Source organism: Limulus polyphemus, unplaced genomic scaffold, assembly GCF_000517525.1.
Source record: "Limulus polyphemus unplaced genomic scaffold, Limulus_polyphemus-2.1.2 Scaffold3077, whole genome shotgun sequence".
NCBI lineage: Eukaryota > Metazoa > Arthropoda > Merostomata > Xiphosura > Limulidae > Limulus > Limulus polyphemus.
In genome coordinates this window covers 47014-69313 of record NW_013668687.1, presented here as the reverse complement: position 1 = coordinate 69313, position 22300 = coordinate 47014, and the positions used below count along the sequence as shown (strand labels likewise).

The 22300-nt window shown below is 32.3% G+C and overlaps 1 protein-coding gene across 3 annotated transcripts in view; it reads right to left on the bottom strand.

The window, feature by feature from the left end:
• The window catches only part of LOC106468610 (cytosolic carboxypeptidase 2-like), a 69340-nt gene that overhangs the window by 4878 nt on the left and 42162 nt on the right, over positions 1-22300 (bottom strand). For 2 of the 3 annotated variants that reach the window (XM_022396957.1, XM_022396959.1), the window contains 11 exons: positions 20574-20828; positions 18631-18742; positions 18146-18283; positions 17613-17720; positions 16840-17009; positions 15879-16032; positions 14584-14685; positions 13409-13534; positions 3607-3656; positions 1981-2050; positions 708-762 (listed from right to left, as the gene is read on the bottom strand). In XM_022396957.1, the coding sequence (XP_022252665.1) occupies positions 712-762; positions 1981-2050; positions 3607-3656; positions 13409-13534; positions 14584-14685; positions 15879-16032; positions 16840-17009; positions 17613-17720; positions 18146-18283; positions 18631-18742; positions 20574-20828 (1336 nt within the window). In that variant the 3' untranslated portion in view covers positions 708-711. The remainder of the gene's footprint in view (positions 1-707; positions 763-1980; positions 2051-3606; positions 3657-13408; positions 13535-14583; positions 14686-15878; positions 16033-16839; positions 17010-17612; positions 17721-18145; positions 18284-18630; positions 18743-20573; positions 20829-22300) is intronic. The other variant, XM_022396958.1, reaches the window with a different exon arrangement.

Below are 22300 nucleotides of genomic sequence, written 5' to 3'. Positions count from 1 at the left end.
TATCTACTGTACAATTTTATGTGCTTTCAAAGCTTTTGATAAGTTTTTAGGTAGTCTCATTTGCATTCTACCTAAAAATATCAAGTAAAATATTATCTTATCCAAAAACCTATATCTGTTTCCATTTCTTTAGATATGTTATAACTCATTATACATCAAGAGGCAGAATAATGCCCCTCAAATTAGCTGATAACTCCACTTGACTAAAAAAAAACACACACTTTCTTTGTCTCTCTTTACTGAAATGAGAAGTTGTATGAGCTGGATTAACCTTAATATATAAAATATACAAGTTAAAATTAAATATAAAATCTGATCTAGTGTTATCTTTGGATGATATAGACAAACTCTTCCATATACATACACTTCCTGTATTCAATAAAATGTCCAACTTTTAAAAGTTTTATCTGTTAGTCTAATCCCCATTTCTGTGAACTCTATTTTATGTTAAATATTAAGTGTATTAAATAAATAAATGAATGCCTTAGTCTGCTACAGACATCTTTTATTTCTAATGGCACTCACCCACATCTATCTACACCTGGAATTTGATTAATTGTCATTACATACAATTTATCTAAAAAATTAGATAAGTAGCATTACAGAAATAACAAAAAGCATCACCAAAAACTTTTTAAACCTTTTTAGAAAATTTTGGAAAATAAAAGAGCATACAGTGAGAGATGGCTACCTTTATAACAACAAACCTTTTTATGAATTCATTCCTTTTTCATTTTTTGGTTTGCCACCTAATCCACGACCCTATAAAAGATATTCTTATCAGACATAAAAAGAGGTAAAAGGCAAAAGTTATGACATACAAGAATTTATTCTATTCCATGCCTTTAAGAACAAACAGCAGCAACATATGCACACACACATTTATAAATACAAACATTAGTTTAAAAAATTATCCAATCATTTTGTTTTTTTGTTAGTTTAAAAACAAAATCAAACAGCTTTGGCATTAATTTGTTATAGAGTTGACAAATAAAGCAGAAAGTAATTTTGCTTTTAATGTAAAATAAATAAATATATTCTCGATTTTAATTAATGAGCTGAATTTAGTGACATCTTTCATATTACGAAATAATTATCTGTAAAAATGGTTTGTTTGTTAAATTTTATGCAAAGTTACTCATGGGCTATCTGCACTAGCCATCCTTAATTCTGAAGTGATAGATTAGAAGGAAGACAACTAGTCAACATCACCCACTGCCATCTACTGAGCTACTCTTTTACTAATGAATAACAGGATTGATATTACAGCTGAAAGGGCAAACATGTTTGGTGATAGGATTCAATCCCATGACCCATGAGTCAAATGCCCTAACCAATATGCAATGCAAGGCTTTGTGCAAGTTGTAATATGCAGAATATTTTCTAACTATGTAAAGCATCAGTGACAGTTTTTCATGTTTCAATGTTTTGTGCCTGATGTGAAATTTTGTTGTTTTTCTTTAGCAATACAAAATTAGTTTTATAACTTTTATAATTACAATATTTTAAACAATAAATAAATAAACAGTATAGTCTTATATTTAAACAACTGAACTATATAAAAGCCACATTAACCAGAAAATACTTAAGCACAGTGAACTCTAACATGAAACATTAGCAAGTATTACTGATATGATAGTGAATTTAAATCCCACTAGGCCCATAATGGTATGAAAGTGGAAGTTAGAATACTTTAAATGTATTTAGATTAGATGATTAGTTTTTCTGACATATACCAATAAGCTGAAGCTTACTTAGTCAGCAAGAAAGTTAGAAATTAGAATACTACTGTACATATTTATTTTCTTACAACATAAGATATTTGCTCCCAAACATTTTATTCTATAAGCAAAGTCTGAAACCTAAGGTTTCTAGTAAGCAATATCAATGAAACAATGTGTTATATGAAGTTTGATAATTACAAACTTTGCTTTGTTAATCAACATATATGTAAAACAAACAACAACAAAATATAGATACCTTTAGAGTTATTTTTTTCACTTTAAGACACAAATCTTCCTCCTCCGAGCTGTCTGATTCTTCGCAGTCGCTGACAGAAAACCAGTAAAAATGCTCGTTGTATTACAAAATTCTCAGCATTATAATTGCTTTATCTTAATGGTCTAAATAAAAGGAGATACTAGTTCTTGACCATATAACTCTATATCAAGTTAATCCACTAGTTAATAGTAAAAATGTTTGTTCAGTTCAACCTAAATGTAGCTGAGACCAATAAATAAATTTAAAAATATAAACATTTTCATAAACAGAATACAACAGAAAGTTGTAAGTACATATCTCATGCAGCTTTTTATAAAGCTTCATAAATATATTGAGGACTTACATTGTAGTTAGCCAGACAACTTGTACCTTTCTCAAAGGAACAACAATTGTAAGAAATTACCAAAGATACGAGCTTAATTAACTGGTAGGCTCTACATTTCAGCATAAGCAGGTAATACTTCAGTTTCTGAACCAGTACAAGCATGTTAGAGTTTGTGAACTGTGGTTTTCTTGTAAAATATAAATGTGTAGCCACAGTACTGAAATGTATAGAAATTTACATCACTGAACTATTGGTATTTACAATTAGTTCTGTGGCTACAATTTGATTTTCCAAAAACAAATTTTTAATCTTTGTTTAAAACAATCCTGTATCATATTTCACTCGTTTATTGTAGAAGTATCAAGTTTAGAACAAAAGTATATTAGGCCTTCATTCACTATCATGGTCAGTAGCCTACATGATCACATTATATTAATCATTAGTTACTCAGGAATTTCTTTTATTAGTTGCTAATTACCATTTACTTTTTATTTTACATTTCAGCTGCTAATCTGCTATCATCTTTAGAGAGTCCTTAGAAGACAAGTTTGTGGTGATAGGGGCCAGGATTTTATTACAAAGGTCATTATGCTATCCATTACCAATTTGACTGAAATTGTCTTTTTTTTCTTGTAAAAGACAGACATGATGGCTTTAAATTTTACAGTAGATTAGACCAACCTAGTTTGATATTTGAAAATTCTGTGCATAGAAGTTTAATGTGTCAAAATTGTAGATCAACTGAGTGAATCATGGTTTATCAATTTGTTGCACATTGTCAGGAAAGCTTTTCTTGGCAAATCAACCTTTTTAATCAAATATCCCAGTTTTGCTTCATTACTTGTGGTTTACTCCCAACAAGAAACTTAATTTCTAGTTCTTTCTCCAACCAGTCCCACCTGAATTTGTTTTTAACCAACTGTTAACTTCTCTAGCCCTCACTTCACCATGTAACTTGATAACCTTTGCCAATTTGTAAATTGATTCCATCTTAAAATTAAGCTTTTCCAAGTTTTCAAATAATGTTTTTCTGAAAAATTCAAACTATAAACATACCATTTCATTAGATCAGAAAAATGTATTAACTAGCTTCTGAAGGGTCAAAAATTGCAGTAATTATATTCAAGATATTGAAACATATTCTGCGGGACATCAATTACATAATATTATGTTGAATGGCACTTTGTAAAAGGTTGTGGCATGTACACTTTAATTCCCAACCATACACAGTGTGTTAAAATCTGAGATGTTTTTCAACACTTGGGCAAGAGCAGACTCACCTTGAATCAGCATTTTGTAGCTTCTCACAAATAACCCCAGCTTTCAAATCCTGAAAAACACAATACTTAATTCCATTCATCATAGCACCAATTACTTAATCACAAACATAAATACGCACCTTGAAACTAAAAAAAAAAATAGATAAGATTTAGAACATAACACAAAATACACAACACTAATAAAGACTTCAAAAACATGTCAGTCAAATACAAATTGAAAATAATATAATGTTGTACATCATGAATTTTCTATTATACAAAAAGGAGTCAAAAATTTGTTAAATATCAACAAATACAAACAACTCTCTACATACACATGAAAGCTAATGTAAAAAAATAAAATGAAAAGGTTAGAATATTCCTGAAAATAAATTATTAGAAACAAAATTGCTTTCTTTGACAGTAAATTAAGTCATACAATGTTGGACAGTATAAATATTGTAAAATGTTAATCTAACTTTAAAGCTAGTTCTCTTATGCAGGAATATTAAAATTACAAATAATAAAAATAAACAGAGATAAAATGTAGTTTGACTATAAACATAATCTTCCTTAATTATTAATCTAACATGCAAAAATAATTTGCAATTTAATGTACAAAAAAAGCATTAACTTCAACAAAGAAGATTTTACTTCTTTGAATGTAGAATCTTCACAAACAAGTATTTTACTACTCTGTATAAAATACCTTCAGTAGTGATTAGATGTTACTTCATGTAATGGTGATTGTATAATCAATTATTATTAACATGTTTAGTAATCACTGTTTGGGGAGAACAGTCATTTAAGCATCAATTCTAAACTTAGATTTGTTTGTTTGTTTTTAGCAAATATCCTATTTCTAATCTACATTCACAAGGCATTGCTAAAATTTGTATAGAAACTGTGGAATCACTGAAACAATAGTTTTGTTTTATTCTGTTATTTCAAATAAAAGATAAAATTGCATTTACATTACAGTGGTGATACATGCTAAAAATTTCATAAAATGCTTTGTAACACCGTGAAAATTCTTGCCTCAACAACAGAATCTCAACTTCCTTTCAATCAGTACAAGCTTTTTGTGACATTGTTTGTTTGCTTGTTCCAAGTTTTTGCACAAAATAACACAAGGGTTATTTGCATTACAAATCCCTAATTTTGAACTGATAGACCAGAAGGAAGGCGCTAGTCAACAGCACCCATCAATAACTTTTGGAATACTCTAATTTGATATTGGGATTTTATCCATCATTCTTGTAATCCAATGGGATGTGAACTATAGACTCTTTTTAAGACTCAAAGGCTGGCATGCTAGCCACTAAGTCATGCCCAACCCAACTGCTTTGACACTGTTTAGAGCTTTATAAATTAATAAAATCCAAACTAGCATGATTTCTCTCAAGCTATCAATGTAATAACTTATGTCAAAAAGACTAATAAAGTAACTAACAGTATATGAAACAATACATTTTTTTTCTACAGTATTTAACACATACAAGGCCATGAACTACACAAAACTTTAAAAATATCACAAGATTCCAACTAGAACACAAAAAACAACTATACAAGACCTACTAACATGAAGCATTTTCATACTTACGACAATGAAACATCACAAAATCAACATCTTGTCATTGTTAATTGTTAATCTGTTAAACAAAACATGTTTCTAGGAAGATCAGTCTACTTAACAATGGTTTTAACTTTTGGCCTATATTCAAGCAAAACGTGTTCTTATAATGGAAAAGTGGGAAATCCTAATTAACTCAAACATGCTAATAATCTCATTACTATAAAACCAACCATATAAGATGAAGCTACTCTTATGAAAAAATGTTTTACATTACTAATGTTTAAAATAACTGAATAATGTATATTTCTAGCTTATTGTTTATAACAAAATTCATCAATAAAACCATATCAAATTAATGCTCAAGAACATTACACAAGTTATATTATCACAGCAATATGTACCTTAGCATGCAAATCACACCAACTTTATTACTACAGCCTAACATTCTTACACCAAAAGTGTAGAGATTTACATTTGTACACATTCACATAAAAATATATTTTAAGTCAGGAAACTATACATTGTAATAAACAACTTCACTTAAAACATACAAGTTCATCACCCACAGAAAGTCTTTTTCTCTTTCTTTCATAACTTACTGTTTAATAATTAATCCAGGTCTACAACCCAAAGATGAGTTAGATTACATAGTCTAATGACATATAATCTTTGTGCTAATAATTTTTATTATTATCTTAATACAGACATTATATTTGATTTCCAAACAATACACAATGCTTCAGCTTGTATGCATGAATATATTGACTAAAAGCTGCTAGCCCAACTCAGCTGGTACTTTTATTCTATACATTTGAGTTGCATTTATTTATGAACATGTAAAAATCAACAATTAACTAATTAATGGCAATGCTATTACAACAGGTAGTTGTGTTACCAACAATCAAGAATTTTCTGATATCAAATAGCATTGCTAAAAGATTTTAGTGCTTAGTGCACCAGTCTATAAACCCCATCAATTTATTGTCATTTTTGTACATGTAAATATCATGTAACTACTCTCTACCAATAGTATTATGCCACCTATATTGATGCAACTAATTCCCTCTGCTATTCCTGCTCAATCCTCATTTTCAAAAATTGACAGGCTCTAAAAGAAGAACACTGGCAGAGGGAAGGAATGGTGGGAAGTGTGTGAAAGAAGGTAAGTACCTATTGGAAATACATTTCCAATGTAAGAAAATGTTAACTTCCAATGCAATCTTAACAGCAAAGGTAGAGAGGCTGACTTAGGCTAACAACATTGAAACCAAGTGGAGAATGAGTGGGTGTGCTCCGAGATGAAAATGAAGCACACGTGGGATACTGCACTACTTCTGAAACAGGTATGCTCTTCGTCATTGAAGTAGGAAATGAATCCTATACAAGCAGAGAAAAAGATGTGCACAAGTGCAGTTTGTTTGGAGAGGGCATCCAGAGTAAAATATAAACCAAACTAGCTATGCCCATACACAACCTCAACTGGACAGACGAGGTTCCATAACTCATCCTCAGCATTAGGAGGTTGAGGATCAAAAAGGCTAAAAAAAAATTGTAACATAAACATAGTTGCTAGGGCATGTGGACCGTGTTACATATATTTATCAACCTCAACTGTAAGTAAACATCAAGCAATAGGAATTATGAAGAGGAAGTTAGCTTTCGGCTGAAACTGGACAAACTCCCAAAACCAAAAAGTACAACAAACCAAACCCAGAATTACAGGGTCACAGTGTTGCCTCAACCCAACCATAAGAACAGGGTGATATCTGTAACCAGTATTACAAGTAGAAATCATAACTTACTCAACTGTAAATGCAGGGAAGAGACATCCTGCATCTGGAATTATGAGGAGGACATGGAACATTTGCTCAACCATACGAACAGCATACAAATGTCCTGTTGCCGGTATTACAAGGCAGACAAAATCCCCAAAAATGAACCGTAAGAGCAAGGAAAAAATCTCCTGCAACCAGAATTTATGAGAAGAGGAGCTCCTACCGCACACAACCATTGGAGCTGGACAATGTTATCTCAAACCTGGAATAATGAGGAGGATCACATGTAGGCTGGATCTGCTCTAACAGACAGCCATCCATCTGTGGAAAAACATCCAGGGGAAATGGAAGGACGAAAACCAGCTTTGCTCTCTTCTTACTATGTGTATAACCATGAGTATGTATGTTAAGTTTAATTTTTAAAATTACTCAGGAGGAAGCCTCCATTGTCCACCACTCCAGCAACTGAGAAGTGGTAAGGACTCCCATGCTCCACTAGAAGAAAAAACTAGGGAATGCGGCGGTGAGACTGGAGGAACATCACACCAGTGAAAGTGCAATTAGTGTCTGCAATTCCCTATTTTGAAAAGCAGATTGACCCCAATTTATTCAATCAAAGGGTTGGCAGGGATGGGCATAAATCTCCTTATGCTTTGAATGATGGTCCCCCCATGAGTGAAAGTTACTGATATCTAGAAACACATATATATATATATATATATATATATATATATATTACTGGGTATGTCACAAGTGGTCTTACAGAACACACCATCTCTACAGTGAGCGTTATGGTGCAATCAGTATAAAAGTGCAGGTTTGAGGCAAACCATTCAACACCCACCACAGAGAGGGATCCCACTATCAATGGTAAAAAATGTGGGTTGCTGAAAATAAAAGCATAAATGAAAGGAAGTGATAAGACTTACCCCAATCAAAGGCGAACAGATGTGTGTAGAACTGTCATAAGAGGAAAACAATATCCACCTGAGAAATATGCAGCCAGATCATACAGATAATGAATAACGAATTGGGAGTAGTCTCCTCCAAGTGACAGTGAAGATGAGCAGCCAAAGACATGGTGATATGATGAATTTGAATAGAAGAAATGTTGTTGAGACAGTAACCTTCCATGGATAAGTCCGATTACACCAGCCTAACAAGATGATAAACCCAACCAGTTCATGTGACAGGGGAAAGGTCAGGAGAAATGGAAGGGTTTCAGGGTATAAAAAGTTGGGAATGTGAAGCCCAAAAGGAGGCATTATGTGTCACATAACATTGTAAGGAGCAAACCAGACAAAGAAGTCAATCAGGATCAGAACAGGAATACAGGTGGGAGATGGAAAGTAAGGAAATGGGTGTGAAAGCCAAACCACTTCCATGGGCAGCATAAGTCTTAGAGAGGAAGGACTGATCGGGACATAAAATGACACAAGAGGATGGGGGAACATAAACGTGGTCTGCAAGAAAGGAGGAGAAGGAAATAGTTCTTGATGGAGAGATGGTACATGGAACATGCAGACAAAAGTTCAAAGGAAGGACAAGAAATGACATAAAGGACCATACTGAGATCTCAATCACGCAAGTTGAAGGAATGTGGAGGATGCATGACCCAAACAGAGTGGAAAAAGAGTGAAATGACAAGTGAAGACAAAAACTTATGAAACTTAGAGAAACAAAAGGTGTTCCACAAGGATGTCCAATAGCTGGACATGGTAAAAGTAGTCAAGCCTTTGACAAATAACCAGTTAAAGAATTAGGAAGACAAAGAATGGAAGGGTGGGAGAGACAGAGGCCACATCAAAAAGACTAAAGGCTGAAGGCAGACCATCGCCTTTGGTAAATGGACAGGGAAGAAGGTAAGATGGATTGGGAAAGCAAGGATGCAATAAGTGGAGTCAGTCCCTAGGCTGAGATAATGGTCCTGACAAAAGCCACAAGTGAAGACAGAGTGTGGTGACATCTGGATGAATAATGTCCAACCACAGTTGACAGAGTAAAGACCGAGACAGAGGTAAAGGTAGGAGAGGTTGCACAGGGAACCATGGTTGCATGAGTCAATACAAAGCCACATATAAGAATAGACATTGAGTGATTTGTATTATGGATAGACCTCTAAAGAGGAGTAGAATAGGAGGGTAAGCATAGATGTGATGATCCCTCCAATCTTGAATGAATATATCCACTCCCAGAGCCAGCAAGTGTTGAACGGGAGACCAAAGAAAGGAAGTTTGGTGTTCCAGTAGGTGGTGAAAGCATTGATACGAGATGTTCTCAGCTGAGAACACACCCACCAAAAGACCTGTGGATTGATGGACCACTCCATGGGGAGAATCTTGTTGGGTTGAGATAAATGATCCACATTCAGATTCATGGTGCCAGAACATGGCTAGCTAAGACAACCATGTGGAGACTTTGGGTACAGAAAAAGGAGATCCAGGGTCTGAAAACATAGAGACCCCCTTGCTTGATAATATAAGTGACCACCGTGGAGCTATTGGAGTGTACCATAACCATCCTCCCCCACAGTAGGTGAAGAAAGTTGGACAAAGCTTGACGAATCACCATAAATGAGAATGTTGATATGTAGAGAAGACTCCTTGACCAACCAGAGACCAGAAATCTTCTGAGTTTCGAGGTAAGCACCCCAACCCTCTAAAGACGTGTTCATGAAAGTATGTAAATCTAAATGAGATAGAGAAAGCGGAACTCCCGCAGTGGTCTGGCCCCTTGTCTAGACACCAAGTCAGGCTGGCCCTGATTGGGGAAGGAAAGATAAAAAAGGTGGTCCAAGGAATCCAAAAAGTTCTACTGATTGAGGAGTGTCCACTGAAGTGAATGCATATGAGATTGACCCATGGGTATGAGAACTTTCAAGGAAGCCCACATTCCCATAAGAGATGGAACCTCTCAAGCTGTGAGAGAATGTGAGGTTAAGGCCTTGTGGATTGCTTGCTCCATATCTTGAAGACAAAGAGGAGAAGGCTGGGCCTGAGTTAGGTTGGAACTGAAGAAAATCCACAACTAACCAAAGTATTGAGTGGGGGTGAGAATGGACTTCTCCAACTTTAACAGGAATCCCCCCCTATGCTGCTTCTTGAAGAAGCAGATGACTGTGGTCTCTGGACTGTGAACAGGAAGAAGCGAGCAGGAGCCAGTCATCCATATAATGAGGAGTGTGAAGATGTTGGGCAAATGCTCTTACCATCCGACAAGTCGCATAAGGACCAGAGGTTAGTCCAAACAGAAGAGCCCTAAACTAGAACACTGGACTTCTAGCTACAAATAATTATTGACGATGTGGATACTGTGGGGATGAACCATGATTTGTGGAGTATGAGGAGAAAAATTGGATTCTAATATCAAGAACAGAAAGAAAATGACCACATCAGCAGTAAAAAATAATTTCAGAAGTTTATTTGGTTACCAGTAAAGATATCAGAATATTGGACAAACTCAGACGCATGTTCAAAACTGATATAGTGCAATGTTACAAAATTTTTCAGGCTTTGTTTCAAGAAACAACCCTTCCTCAGGCTTAATAGAATCTGTGAAAACACCAAAGGCCCAAACCTCAACTGAACAAAATTTTGCTTGTCTATGTTTCATTACATTAACTTACTTCCACAAAAAGTAAAACTTGATATGTGCACAAGTTATTAAGTTTTGAAACTGAAATAGAAACAACACAAAATGGTATAAAAATTAAGGTTGAGCTAAACTATTTAACATAATACAGATGAAAGAAAAAAATTACTGCAATATAGAATATTCGGTGTTTATTACAAATTTTTGATGATAAAGATAATTATTAAATAATAAACATTGTTACGTACTCCGTAATTTGATACGTATTTTTAAATGTACATTTTTCTCTCATAGTTTTCAACCAGTTTTATAGTGAGAGAAATACAGCAAACAAATATTACAAAAATGGCTGCACTTAGTTCTTCACGTGTTGTAATGGATGATTGTCAAAAATAGCCTAAATGGTCCATATCAAATTTGGGTGTGACAGACATAAGACTGCTTATCACACATTACATCCTCACATTGCCACAGTTCCACTGATGGTGGTCACTGGCATTTATTTTAACCAAAGTCCATTATATATTAATTACTTCTAGAATTGTTGCAGAACAAAGTTACATGATAATTGACAAATTTAGCAAAATATATCAGCTAAAGTAGTGACACACTGAGGTATATTCACAATCACAACTACAGTGGCTCAAAACAGGAAAGTAAAATATTAGATTCTATTGGCAGTGCATTATATGATATTAATGGGATATAAGTCTTAGCTTCAAGCAAGCTGCTCAGCACTGAATGTAATGTCATTTAGTTATCTGCATCAAGTACTGAGCAATTGCATTTTACTCATTTAGTGTTGGAAGGGCAAGGATGTGTTCTGTGTGTAAGTACTGCTTTTATTTTTTGGAAGTATGGAAATGAAAAAGCTAACATCTTCACAACATTTCATGCAAGTTTTAATTTTGTATCTGAAAGACAATCATTCTAAATCAGGTCATGTAATTCTCTTTAAATATGCTATGTTAAGGCATAAATATAGAACACATTACAATCAACATGGCATGTATGTGATTTCTGTTCAACTTTATGACAGATAGTCAATAACATGTTCATGAAACTCAATACCCACAAATGGTGAAACCACCTTTCTACCAAATTTATATTTTTTTGTGATTCAATGGGCCACTTTAGGTATTTAGTGACATACATCCTTTGTGTACAACATAATACTTTTTCTTGATAAAATCATTTTCAAACCACTTGCTTTCATTTTTAATGCTATAATACAGAAAAAAAAAGAATTACTGAAAAAAAAAACAGGTTCCACTAAACTACCAAATATCTTTTTAACATATTTATTAAAATGCTAGCTGGCACATAATAAACTAATCTAATACAGTATTTCCAATATGTGATTTGTGTATATTCATTCTTATTTCTTCTGTTTTGACTATGTAACTAGTTTTGTTAATACAATATTTATAAATAAAATCAAGTTAACTATTCACATAGAAAAATTACTTCCTCAGTTGATTATTTCATTTCTTCATCTGTTCCTAAATAGCCTTTACATTATTTGCAATTTAATGCATAACATACAAATATCCCTTCTCATTCTCCAATAATATTCTTATTTTGGTTAGTCAACATTCAATATAAGATTTTAGGTGGACTTTTAGATACAATAACTTTGTAATTAAGTAGCTTTCTCAAATTTTCATCAACCACACTGATTTTCTACTGCATACATATTTTAAATTTATACTAACATTCAAACAATATACATTAACAAATATAATATAGTCCTTTTTTAAGTTTATTTTATTTCAAAATTATTTTTAGTAGGTGTAAGCTTCTCCCCATAATATTTATTAGATACTTATATGGAATCTTTTAAATTCAGTTAATCTTTTTTCATTTTTGGAAACTAAGGAATACAATCATTGGTCAAATTCATTGGAATAATTAATTTAGTATGTTTTAGGTGATTACTATAGAAATTCGGATACCAATGTGAATTGGTAGGCTTATTTTTATGTAAAAAGCAAACTTGTCTATAATTCTAAATATGTTAAATGGATATATCTTTTAAAATGTTATAGTTGCAAAGCTATATATATATATGAAAAACAGAAATATTAACAATGAGAATGAATCTACATTTCAGAAATCCCCTAATTAGTCCATTTGATTACATGACAGCCAGCATTTTATTGAATGTATTAGAGATAAATATTGTAGTCTACTAGAACCTTTAAGTATATAATTTTGGGTCTTCTTGTAATGAAAATAGTGGTATTAAAGCTATTCCATCAAGACATTTAACATAACACTTCTAGAAATAAAACAGAAATTAAAAACTTTTTCAAATGTTGTGTTTTATTTTATACTAGCTGGAGTATCCATCCCCTGGACGGAAATTATGTAAATTCTTGATTAATGAAAGATTATCTTAGGACAAGAAAAGTTGCTTCTCTTACATGTAATTGTCAAAAATGCAAAAACCCTCATAAGAAATGTAAAACACAAAATGTGAAATTTCAAATTTGCATGCATCTTCCCATGGACCCAATGAGCCTCCATAATAAATTTGGTGAAGATCCATCTACAGGGGGTGAAGTAGTGGTTAAAAACAACCATAAAAACTACAAAAATGAAAATTTGTATGTATCTCCTCAAGAACCCAATGAACCTCCATAATAAATTTGGTGAAAATCCAACTACAGGGAGTGAAGTAGTGGTAAAAAACACAAAAATGGCCATAAAAACTGCAAAACTGAAAATTTGTATGTACCCCTGCATGGACCTAATAAACCTCTATACCAATTTTGGTGAACATCCATCTACACCCCGCATACAACAGACAGTAGTATTATAAAGATACATACATACATATATATTAATTCTAGTGATACAGTTCCAAAGCTACACCTACTTTCACATCATCAATTGTACAGTATTCCAATAAAGCTTCACAGAAATGATGGCCAATAGCTTCATAGTCAGAAGTTGTAAAATGATATCCTGCTAAATTACCCTTTGAAGACCCAGCCATTGAAGCCTACAAAGCAGAAGCAGAACAAGTGACAATGTAAAATAATTTTTTCGATTTTAATATAACATCACCAAAATATCTCATAAATACAATAAACTACATTTAAACTTATTCAATATTAAAATCCTGCAAAACTGAGGTAACATGACTGATATGTTTCTATTCTATTCTATTTTAAAGTTTTTTTAGCTAAAATGTTTTTACAACAATAACAGAGGACTATGTTTTTGTTGAGTATAATTAATTGATGAATTTTCGGTAGAAAATGCTAATCTAAATTTACATTATCTTTAAATATACACAATACTGAATTCTCTAATTTATTTATTTTATATTAATTTTTGCTACAAAGTCTAAGGTGAAATTCAGTGCATAATATTGCTAAATAAATTTCTAAATATATTTTTCTTATAATGATGATGAATTTTTCAGACTAATAATTACTTTTAAATTACATTATTAGAATATGCTGTTATATGAATAGTTCCTTAATAATGAATATAGAGAATTGTCCAAATTCTTAGTTAAATTACACATTCCAAGTACAAGACTAATGGTTTATGAGAGATTAAAAAATAAGGATTAAAATGTTTTTTAAATGCATACACTTGGACAACATACTATGAAAAACACATTAGATACTCAGACAATGAGTCAAAGAAATAAATTAGTTACTGGTAGCCCTAAAAACTAATAATATTGGTTTGTCAATTAACTCATAAAAGTTAAAAAGAAAGACAAATGAACAAATCTACGAATTAAGAATAAAAAAAATACATTCATTCTGATAGTTCTGAAAAAATAATTCAGATGATCTGAGTCATCTGGTATACTTAATTTTAACTGCTCCTTACTACATTCAATTTGGGGGAATGTTCATTTGATTTCTTCTTTAATGTCTCTGCTTCAAGAGAGAAGATGAACTTTATCAAGTTGAAAATTTGACATTTTATCCTTTTTAAAATGAACAAAAAAAGTCTGCTAATAAATATTTCTTACAGCTGTGAGCTACAAAAGAGATCCTTATTACAGAAATAGCTACATGAAACTAATACCTCCAAGGTGTAGCTATTCGTAACTCCAAGTCTCCACATGGCAATACGAGCAGTGCCTTCCTTAATTCGTTGAACTTTGTACCAGCAACAAGACAAGCTGAACTGAAACATGTATATACCAATACATGTGTAAAGAGATATCAGTGAAGATGACAATAATATAAATTTTCAAGCATACTTATCCTTTAACCAAATGTGTCCAGAAGTTTTGAAAAAAAAAAAAAAAAATCACACAAGATAATACTTTATCATTTTGCCCTCTATATAAAAATGTCAAAGTTTTTATGAAAATTATAGGTAACACTAAGGAATATTATATTTTCACTGACACTGTTTTATACAAAGTTACTGCCAATTGTTATGAACAAAATTCACTACTTCACTCTGTTCAAAAACAGACTTGAAATAATACATATTTCAAAATACGTAAAATGATAGTTAACATTTTCCCTACCTGAAAATGTAATTCAAATAGATTATCGTATCTCCAGAAATTAATTAGCTAGTACCTCTCACCCCTGCACATACTATCTTGTATCATGCTATTTATGTTGTTAAGCAGCATCATACAATATCTTTACATTAACAGAAGAGTGACATAACTTCCTTGCACAATACTCTCTTTGAACAGTGTAACCCAAAAGCTTGTTGTTTTGTTTGTTTCATAGCAAAGCTACTAAAGCTATCTGCCACCTCTTCTGGTTTTGAACTACCAACCACAAAGAAGGCAACTATGAGGAAAACACTACTAACTCTTGGGGTACTCTTTACTAATGAACAAATATTATAATGCCCCCACTGATGAAAGGGCTAGTATGTTTGGAAATGGATTTTAATCTAGTGACTAGCAGATTGCAAGTTGAAATCCTAGCTTCCAGAACCATTTCAGGCACCCAAATCATAAGTTCATTCTTTATGAGGCAAATAAACATATTATAAATGGAAAGAAGGTGGAGAGATATTTTCTAATGTTATTTAACAACATACACTAGCAGAGTGTATATTATTACATGCATGAGTGAGGGATCTTTCAATAGTTTCACTCATGTTCAAAAACTTTTCTACAGTAGCAATAAAGTGATATCTAACTAGTCTGTGGGGAGGTGAGTACTTTAGTCTGAGATTAAGTATTCATACATAGATTTTAAACCTACAAAACTGAGCATCAAAGACTAAAAAAATATTACTACTAGTGTAAAATGAAAGTTAGTTTCTAGAAATACAATAGTATCTGAAATCTAAAATTATATATCAGCTTCTTGTAGTTTAAGGTAAATACATATCTTCTACTTTACCAAGTCTGAAGCCCACTTTTGCATCAGGAAAGGAAAGACGTGCTGTTGATCTGTTGTCTCTTTCTTGCTGTCACAACCATAGATGAAGGAATTATACTTGCGGCTATGACCATGAATGTCACAGAACAGTAATATGTCATGATCTCTCTGCATCCTAAGGAAAAAAAGACATTTAAATCTATTTTACACCAGAGTAGTAACTGAAGTTTCAGAATCAGATATATTTCAGATACATTATTTGGTATTTTCAATCTGAGTGGTACTTTGTGCATAGGCTAAATGTCCAGATTAAAGTCCAGAAGATTCAGGCAAAGCCACTTCTAATATTGAATTACTGAGTAGAAATGAATCCAGTCAACAACACCTTCCAACTACATGGTAACTCTTAACCAAATAATGAAGCTGACTGTCACTTTTGTAATGCACACACAGCTGAAAGGGCTGTGTGTGTATGTATTCAACAGCATATTGCAGGCTCAAACATTTGAGCTTTCAAACTGCAGAATAGGTGCAGCCCAATATGATTTCTGAGAATACAAGTTATATTGGGAAAAAATAGTTGAGTATTATGAATAGTCTACTTCTTGAATGACTAATTATAATCTACATCTTTTATCTAAAGCACAGCAACAAAACTTTGTAGTTATTTTATTATTTAGTTTCCTTTCAAAAAAGTATTCATAAGTTTAGCTTTTGCTCCAAGTTATTCCCCATACACCCGATTGGGTAGGTCTAAACAAAACAAGAATAATTTGTTGTATACACTTTCTCACTTGTAGATGAAAAATCCACTCACTATTCTATGAACAATATATTATTTTTATTTGAACATCCATTTATTTAATAAATGAATGAAAAAAAAATTTAAAATACTTTCCAAAAATTAAGTTTAGCTGGACTACTATAATATTTTTGCATCCTGATAACACCATAATGAAACCTAAAAATTTGTCACACCTACCTAGTAAGCAGGTTTTTCAGGTACCAAGCAGTTGGAAAAGCTTCTTTTAAGGAAGACTGATATTGACGATTGAGGTCCCGACCAGTTAATGAACAGCGATAGTTTCCGACAACTACTCCATCAGGATTTAGCATTGGAACAATCTTGAAAATCAGTTGTTTCCGTAGCAGCTAAAAAAAAAAGCCATTAGCTAAACTACATAAATCTTAGTCAACTAATACACTATCTGTATAACTATATGATCATGTGAGCAAAGTTTTTGTTTAAATACAAAAATACATCACATTAACGTATGGAGAAAAATGGTTGATTTATAATTTTAATAGAAAAGCTTAATTATTTTACACAGTTCACATGAAATAAAAATTAAATTTCCTGTAACATGTTAGTGTCATAATTACAAATATCCTGTTGTATAACTTATCTTATCACAAAGATGTTACACCCAAAACCATAAAGTGGGGAGTGTATTTATGCAACAACAAAATATGAACCATAAACCCCTAGCATTCACAAAATAGGCATGTAAACCACTTTGTCACACCTGGCACCATGGACTAACATCCTAGTTAAAATGTAATATACATCACAGAGCATTTAGTGTCACTTTGAAACTAAATTATTCAAAACCTTTAAAGTTGATATATATTAGACAAATTCAGTACTTCTGAATAAACATTTTCTTCAATCTATACATGAATAATAATGTGCAACAGAATGAAAAAAAAACATGCTAAGTTCAATAAACAACCGAGTACTCTACAAATACTTACTTCAGCTTTGGAAGAGTCTGCAAGGATGAAATCCAGAAGTCCTTTCATTATCCAACTAGAATTGGACTCCCCAGGATGGACTCTGGCAGAAATTATGACAACTTTTTTCTGGAAATATCAATTTCAACTTATTGACATCAAAATTATTGTATTAGTAAAGTATATATATCACGTCAAGAGTATCATACATTAGAGTTTGAAAACACAAGAATGTACAATTAAATCAATTCATGTATGATTTTTTACAATAGTGTTAATTTCAGGTTTATTTTTTAAAAAACAAACAATTTATAAAGAAACTATTATACAAAAATATACAAGTTTTAAAATACAACTTGGAATGCAAAATAATAAGAGACAATGGGCCATTATCATTAAGTGCTTATAAAGACACACAAGGTACATATAATTCATAATACAAAACAGGAAATGAAAACATCAATCTCAAATTCCAAAATGATGACAAATCAAAATAAGCTGTTAAAACTTTCACTAAGTTTATATATTTTATTGAAGCATTTTGCATTCTTTACCTTAACTGGTCCAATGTCTGAAGCCCTGGAAGTTACTGTAAGTAGTGGTACAAGGTTGCCTGCAAGTGTCCGACACAATAACCTCTGCTTACACAGAGTCCTCTTAGTTGGTTCATTTTCAATCTTTGACAAATATTCCTATAACATATGACACATAATTTTAAGTAAAAATACACACACACTTTGAAAATTCAAATTATAAAGAAATAACAAAACATGTAGTTTTACCATAAACAGAAGTTTAAAAAACTAAAAAATAATGAAAACTACAATCAAGATATTTATATTTTAAAGATGTATATTTTCCATTAAAAAGCATTCAATAAGTTAAATAAAGTACAATAGTTTGGTAATGAATATTAAAATTAGCTATTTTTTCATCAGAAAATAAGAACAAAGCATGTTCTAAGGTATAAATGACAGAAACCTGTATAACTGATATAATTTATTTAAAAATCCCAGTAAATACATTTAAAACAGCTTACCATCAGATCAGTATATGTGTAGGGGAAGCAAAATGCAAAGAAGACTCTATCATAATCATAAGGAAACTCAAATGAAAAAGTCAAGCTGTACATGGTAGCTCCATCTCCGTTACTGAAAAATTTCAATGCAAACTGAGGAATCATAAAACATAAATTACAAAAAACTATATAATTGTAATGCTTGAAACATAAAACATGCTTTTTATTACTTCTTTTAATGTTTAAGTTTGAAATTCAAAACTCATAAAGTACACTAATAGATATAGATATAGCATTGCAAAGTTAAAAACATTTTTTGTAAATAACACAAAATCATTCTTCATGCTTTGATTAAAATAATACCTGCTTAATTACACATACTATTAACTTGCCTAGAAAATTATCTCATTTATTAATGTATTTTTAAATAAGTATGCTAAATACCTTGTATAATAGGCAAAGTTTCCCAATAAGTGTAAGCAGACAAACAGTTCATATTTGCATAATGTAGAACACCAGTTATCCAGATGTCCAATTATAAAGATCAAATTTTGAAAAGTAAAAATATGTATATACATGTAAAAAAACATACAGATGTTAAACCTGTCCAAACATGCTTTGATCACTTTATAGCAAAGGGTAGATCTTACTGCAGAACCATCAGTTGTGAGGTTGCCTTATTGAGTGCAGACATGCTTTGTGTTTCCTTAAAATCTAAAAATGTGTTTAATTTTCTATAAATCAAAGTTGTTCTTTGTTGGGGTGAAAATGTCTACCAAATGCAAAAAAGTGGTGCTTTCATTGTGTGACAAAGTGGGCATTGTGAAAAAGTTTAAAAAAAAGATTAACCTAATCAATAGCTAGCAGAGAAGTATTGTAAAATATATATACAAGATAAATTTGCTGTATTCAAAATACAATTTTTTAATAACGTCCAATTATCTTAACCTCTCTTGGTCCCAGTTAGTTTCCATAATCAGCACTCTACTGTATCTATAAGTTACTAGTTGATGCAACAGACTTCATTATTACTTCATTTCTAACTAGTTCCATATGTATACATAGCCAAGGAAGGCTGTAAAGAAAGAACTATTTCTATATTGTCAAACTACATTAAAGTGAAAAATATTGATGTTATACTTATGTTATAGTTATCTTTTCTATTAAAGCTTCAACTGATGTGTAATTCTAACTGGATTTTATATCAATGAAACTTTTATCAAGCTTTTCTTAATCACAGGAGCTGTTCTAAAAATACTTAAACCCACTCCTAATTTATCTAATTTTATGCTGGAGTTTAAACATTTGTCTAAAGATATCTGTCATTATATTTCATGACAAATTTTCCTAGTTTTTTTTCTATATTTTATTTGTATAGATTTTTTGCTGCCATTTATAATATCATCCACAAGAGAAATACTTTAGGACAAATATAGAAAAATGTTGTTTAACTTTGTTTACTTTTGTATACTAATAAACATCTTCCAAACAAGTTTTGTTTTTATTCCACACATTTTTAAAACCATCTGTCTGTATACTGCATATATTCCATTATTAAAGATTATCATAAATTTTACTAAACTATTTATCATAAAAATAAAGTGAATGGTAAAGAATAATCATTGTAAAAGCAAATATAGCTAATAAATAGGTGAACAACTCCACTATTACTAAGTCAACTTTTGTAATAATGAAGTACAAGTATTATGTGCATTTATAAGTCATTAACATTACCCATTTAAGAAAGTATCTAACAGATTGCACAATTTCTGGGAATTATATAATGCTGTGTTTTTCAGAAGTAAACTAGTAGTTTTATAAAGTTTGCAGTTATGAATTTATTTGTGAATTTTTAATGTGCCAGAGTTTATGAGTAACATAAACTTTATTATTCTATCACTAGGTGCATCCCAAATTTGCTGATTAGCTATAAAACTTAATATTTAAATTAGACTTTTACTCACATCAAGTTATTCTTAAAATATGATATATCTTTGCCTACTCTATGCCATCCCACTTCCTGAGACTCAGCCATTTTTTCTGAGTATCGTAAAGGCTGCATCCCACAACTGTACAAGCTGTATGGCTTTCGAAAATTCACAATTGAGAAGCGATACGTAATGTTTGATCTCGTATTAGATACACAAAAGTAAAACCACTGGCTGTGCCGTTCACTATAAAGATCTGGACGTAGATAAAGCTCATAACAAAACTGGGATCTGTTGAATACAAAGTTCAAATAGATGTTAGGATAAACATCAAAATACATAATCTTGAAGAGTCATCCTATTATAATGTGGATAGTATTAGTTTCAAATGAAAATGCTTAAAAACAGGTTTTCGCAATATTACTGTTTTATTGTACAGTTGTAATTTTAAAAGTTTAAAAGAACAACCCTGAGAGGGTTTTGGCACATGTGGTGATATTGTTATAAACCAAACTTTCTGTTAAACCCTTGGCTTACATACAAGACCCACTTGGAATGACTCCTTAATTTATTTAGCTATTTAATACTAAAGTTAATATTTTCCTACATTAAAAATATATTTCTGATAGATACTTGCCTCCGCTGACAGTTACAACTATTCTTGACCTGACTGCCCTCTAGTGCACAAATTTTTGTTTGCTACTAGCCTTGAAACTCCAACCTAATTCTACAGTATACCATGTGGTTCAGCTGTGTTTAAGCATGCAAATTAGCATGCGACAGTCCTTCAACAATTGGAGTGTAACAAAACCTCCTATCACAGCTGACTCTCTCTGTGCAGTTGAACCCAATCTTCACTTCAAGATTAGGCAAAAAAATGTGGGGAGGTTGGATGGGAAGTGTGAGAGAAGGAAAGTATTGATTGGAAATATATTTTCAGTGAAGGAAAATATTAACTTTCAAAATGATTACTTACCTCCCCTTACAGTTACAGCTGGAATCTCACATTGAGCAGGTGGAGGGACTGGTGTAAATAACCTAGATGAGCATCCTTCAAAACCATCTGAAGCATACCCATGTAGTGAGCCCTCTCTATCGAAAGGAAACACACACACATGGGAACCCGCACCACATCTGAACCAGGTAAGTTCTTTGCCCATGAGGAGCCAACAGGTGTGGTGTTGCAATCAAAGAGTGGAACAAGGTAACAATTCCAAATCCCTAAGGAAGTGGAATGTGTGTAGAGTGGCTAGGGTGCATTGGGCCATGAGGAGGAGGTCAACTCCAGTCCAGACCAATGGCACCGGGAGGAACTCGACCAGTCCATGGTAGGAGGAGAGTCTTCAACCATTCACCTCAGGTCTGGGAACTAGAAGGGAAGAGTAGCCTCCATTCCAAGAACCTAAACCCAGCACAATCTGCAGCAAAAAACCATGGGAATGTACATCCAGATGATGTCAGGAAGTTGGAAATGCAACATGGAGGGTCAATTCCAGTCCAAAATGAATTGGCATCAGGTATGTAACATCCAGTTCATGTTAGGAAGAAGTTCCCAGCCAGAGGGGCAAACTGCAAAATAGATGGAAACAACTTGTCCAGACCAGCAACATCTTGAATAAAGCATCAAACCTGAGGCAGAAGGATATTCATGCCTTCTACACAGGCAGAAAGGCACTTCCCCACTCTCAATTGAGTGGAATTGTGCACACTCAGGGGGATTCCTCCATGATCCACCACTCCAGTGGCTAGGAGCTTTGAAGTTG